A 4,167-nucleotide genomic window follows, 5' to 3' on the forward strand; every position below is an offset into this window, starting at 1 on the left:
GACATCAGCATCTGTCGACCGCACCGTGCAATCTTTTTCTTTTGTAACCCTGCTCAATGTTTACAACGTGCAATATCTCTGCAACCTGCAATACTTCAATGCCTGCATCTTTGCACATCAGATCCATTTTTTTTTCGTTTTGCACTGACGAGACTATTACTACTGCCGCCCTCCAATAGATTCTCCTTGTTTGCAAACTGTCATTCTTTTGAAATTGTTTACACATTGAGATGTTCCAAACGGCATTCTTGATACATTGTTTAAACATTGCCACAGGACCTCCAATTGGCACTCATTGCTTCTCAACGCTTCTGGCTCCAGCTGCCAGGATCCAGAGCCAAAGTACTGCCAATGCAGTGTCACGAATTCAGTCGATTGTAATGAACAGCAAAAACACCGACCTGGATGCGCATCATTAAGCTGTGGTTGGCTTGCTCCAATTTTTTCTGGCGCAGTTCGACATCCTTGGCTCGCTGTTGCTCCTTCTGTAACTTGCGGATGTAATCCACCGAGGCCTTCAGTATGGTGCCTTTATTCCAGCGCATCTCACTGTGATCGGTGCGGAGGCGTAAACACAAAAGGAAATGGTTTTACCAGACTGATGTTGCCGAGACTTGGCTCGCAAACACAACACGTTAATCTCCGAAAGACACCCCAAAAACGAGGCGGCACTCACGGGTCGCTTGACTTGGGTATGAGCGTTCCGAGCTCCTTTATACGGTCGTTTATATTAAATCGCCGTCTCCTCTCAACTGTTAAGAAGGAACAAACAGGCAAAGAAATAATCATGATGAATGCACCGTGTCGGGCAACAACAGAAGATGATTTTACAAAGTGAGGAGACAACAAATCTCGACGTACTCAGGTTGTGGTTGTCTTTCTTTTGCCTCTCCTTCATAAAAGCTTTGGTATCGGCATCTGAAAGACAAAAGCTGCTTTCCATGAAATGACTCCGCAGATCCTATGAAACTGTTGAAGTTCCGCTACACATACGAGTAGATTGCACAGATTGTACCGTACCAGTAATTTCCCTTTTTATATTTGGAAGATCAGCAGGACAGGAGTTGCTGACAGTGAGAGTGGGTGCTGCCATTCCAGGGCTGTGATACACATCCAGCAGATTTCCTGGGAGCTAAATCAAACAAAATTATTAGGTAGGGCGGCTGCAACGCATGCTGACTGCCGAGCCCGAGCAAAATGTGAGGAATGTGTGAAAAGCACAACTTCCCCATTCTTGTTGAAACTCTGAACGCAAGCACCTCCCTGGGCACCCGATTCAATCCGGCGTGGAATCGGTGAAATACAAACGATCATCCTTAGCCCAACATCATTTCGGTGCACAATAAGTTGGCACGCCTACCTGTTGGTATCATCTAAGGTTTGCCACATGTAAAAAAAAAAAAAAAATCCTACGCTGTTCCGTTTTCAAAGATTACAAACCGGTTTTACCTCGCTGTGTGTCTTTTTTCTTTCTTCCAACATCACCATAATCCTCATTTTCTGTTAAGCGGAAAAAGGTGAGCAATTCCTTTGTGCCTGTAAACTCTGTAGCGTTTTAATGAGCACTAACACATTGGCCGACTTCTTGCTGTGTATTCTTACTGGTAACCCCGCCCAGGCGGCACATTTGTGACAAATGGTGAGTAAGTGTCAACTGCTTCGACTGTATATCCACTCAAAGACTCAAAGAGCTATTCCTGCTTCAGGATTCCGACACAGATAAAAGACGCTCCATTCGAGGAAGACCCCCCCCCCAAAAGGTGGTGTGACTGTTTTTCGAGAATCATGTCATGTATTAGTGAAAATCAAGCGTAGAAACATTTGAAGGGTCAAGGAAGCAGATTTTGTTTTTTTCTTACCGTATTAGGTAACTGAAGACCCGAGTCAATCAATGTAATGATGTCGTCATTAAAACTGGATTCCAGACTAATTATGTCGTCGATAACGTCTTCAATCTAGAAACAATAGATGACAGGAAACATGTAGCACAATCTGACCAGCTTTTCGGGGTCGGATCATATACAAGCAATGCTTATACTCTACACGGACTAGATCTAAAGCTCTCAGTCGTAAAAAATAATTCCACAAGCTGTAAAGCAGCCTCATGTCATAGACGCGCAAGCGGAGAAGTGGCACGGTTAATCTGCCGGTGCAGTATTTAACATCCTATTGTGACACCAGGCCAACAAGTATATGAAGACAAAAGGCATGCAACGTTCAAGTGGGACCTGGGGCCACATCCCCGCAGAACAAACCAAAAGTCATTAAGTACAAAGTGAGCTGAAGGCTTGACTTCAGACTTCTCCAAAAACACACTGCTAGTTCACAGAGAGGCAACTATTGGCAAGACTGTGTCATCTGCTGCATCAGCAAACCGCAGTTTAAAAAAGAAGAAAAAAAAAAAAAAAGAAAGAACAGGACTTGGGCATACTTCCTCCTTGTTGGAACTGATGTTAAGTAGGGCCATCGGGCTGTTAGGGGCGCTGTTGGCAGTGTGGGCAACCTCAGGGGCAGAGCTGCACTGTGGCACAGGCGATACACCGAGCGTCTGAGTAATCGCGTTGTTACTCAGAGTGGTGGAGAGGTACTGCTTCACCTGTTGCCTCTGCGCCTGCTGGATGTGATACTTGGTGGGGTTCTCGAGGTGGGTCTGCACCTGCGTCATTCAAAGCAGGCGTTCGGTTCTGTTTTCGACAAACTGAGCACACTGAGGGCAGACGGGCGACACGGAGGAGGACATGCTTACTTTCAGCACCTCCACGGGCACCTGCGCTGGAGGCGGGCGGGCAGTATTTGGAGGCAGTGAGACGGAGATGGCGGGAGTGGAGTCAGTGGGCCGGAGCTGAGAGGCGGAGGCCTGCTGCTGTGCCTCTCGTCTCTCCTGCTCCTGAGCTTGCTCTCGCATAAGCTGCTGCCGCAGCAACACACGCGACGACATGGCTGAGGACAACAGTCGAGATCAAAGGATGAAGCTGCAAACACAACAAAAGAGAAGTGAGAATTTAAAAAAATGCTGATACTTTTGGAAAATACCCAATCGTCACCGAAAGGCCATAAAAAACATTTCAATTCCATGTGTAGCGCAATCCCCTCTTACTGCTTCATCAAACACATCGGGTAAGTGATGACAATAAAGGCCCCTATGGGCCCATGATTCAAAGGGGCCCTAGAAAATCTATCTTAAAATTGCGCATTTGTGAGAAGGGGACTTAAACAGAGGGGTTTTTTGTGTGTGTTTGTTTGTTTTTTAAAGTATGCCTTAAGTCCCTGGGGGCACCCCCCTTTTCCATGCAATAGTTATTTGCCTTTCTCGTCTGAATTTGGGGACCCTCTCCATGATTTGAGAGAAATGCCCTGTATCAAAGCGTCAATCGTGCCTTCACTTTTTATATTTGTCTTACAAATATTTATCGAAATGTTTATGCTGGTGTGTGCCAGACTATTTCTACTGCTGCGACTGGACCGAATTCATTCAAAGTAGCCTACTGAAAATGACTGTTTTGCAAGAAACCAATATGCTTCGGGCAGTTTCAAGTGAATTGTTCATTGCACATAAAGACGTTCAGAATGTATACTAGTTGGCAATAACAACACATATTCTATTTCCCAATTTCAGTTAACTGACGCAAGCGTACGGCATACGTGTGAAATAGCCCTCACAACTTCTGTGAACTCTTTGGTCGCTGATTACAGTATTGTAATGTACCTGTGGTATATTACATGTAATTCGCTTTGCCGCACATTAATAGTCCTGGTTTGACAGCTAAGTGTCGGAGGCCCTAATTCCAATTTCATAAAAAAAGGTGATGACCGTGCATAAGGATAACTATATCTGCTTTACTTGCGTGTCATCTACCATTTGCCAATCAACAAATACACATTTAAATTCGGAGCTTTGATCATTTTGCAATACTACAAAGCAGGTCGTTTTGGGGTGTTTTGCGCGGGTGTGGGGGTTCGTGGCTTAGCTAGCCAAATAGCCATGACTGTCGAGAGCGCTTGCGGTTTAACGCGTTCAAGGTAGAAATTTAATTTTAAAACATACTGTGAGAACAGAAATGTTCGACGGGATCACAGTCATGAATCCAAGAGGTCCTCGGCTTTTCTGGCCATTTTATCTTGTCGCTGACTCGAATAGCAGCTGCCGCTCGCCCTGGGCCCCGCGCC

At 45.5% G+C, this 4,167-nt stretch overlaps 2 protein-coding genes across 2 annotated transcripts in view; both read right to left on the reverse strand.

The window, feature by feature from the left end:
• The window catches only part of LOC109521480 (transcription factor E3-like), a 25,210-nt gene that overhangs the window by 14,814 nt on the left and 6,229 nt on the right, over positions 1 to 4,167 (reverse strand). The gene's annotated exons all lie outside the window — the stretch shown is intronic.
• LOC109521547 (transcription factor E3) lies at positions 195 to 4,151 on the reverse strand. The gene is made up of 8 exons (XM_019879435.1): positions 4,046 to 4,151; positions 2,747 to 2,972; positions 2,432 to 2,656; positions 1,860 to 1,955; positions 1,021 to 1,132; positions 862 to 918; positions 677 to 752; positions 195 to 549 (listed from the first exon to the last, which is right to left on the reverse strand). Exons 2-8 carry the CDS (start codon positions 2,936 to 2,938, stop codon positions 360 to 362), a joined length of 948 nt encoding a protein of 315 aa, XP_019734994.1. The 5' UTR covers positions 2,939 to 2,972; positions 4,046 to 4,151; the 3' UTR covers positions 195 to 359.

Source organism: Hippocampus comes, unplaced genomic scaffold, assembly GCF_001891065.2.
Source record: "Hippocampus comes isolate QL1 unplaced genomic scaffold, H_comes_QL1_v1.1 scaffold44, whole genome shotgun sequence".
NCBI lineage: Eukaryota > Metazoa > Chordata > Actinopteri > Syngnathiformes > Syngnathidae > Hippocampus > Hippocampus comes.

What these genes read in the sequence shown, in the direction of transcription:
- LOC109521547 (XM_019879435.1), bottom strand. Translation starts at nt 2,938, where the DNA reads ATGTCGTCGCGTGTGTTGCTGCGGCAGCAGCTTATGCGAGAGCAAGCT. An exon ending in GTCTTCAGTTACCTAATACG is followed by an intron (nt 1,133 to 1,859) that starts GTAAGAAAAAAA and finishes TGTTTGATTTAG; the next exon opens with CTCCCAGGAAATCTGCTGGA. An exon ending in GAAAGACAACCACAACCTGA is followed by an intron (nt 753 to 861) that starts GTACGTCGAGAT and finishes CCTTCTTAACAG; the next exon opens with TTGAGAGGAGACGGCGATTT.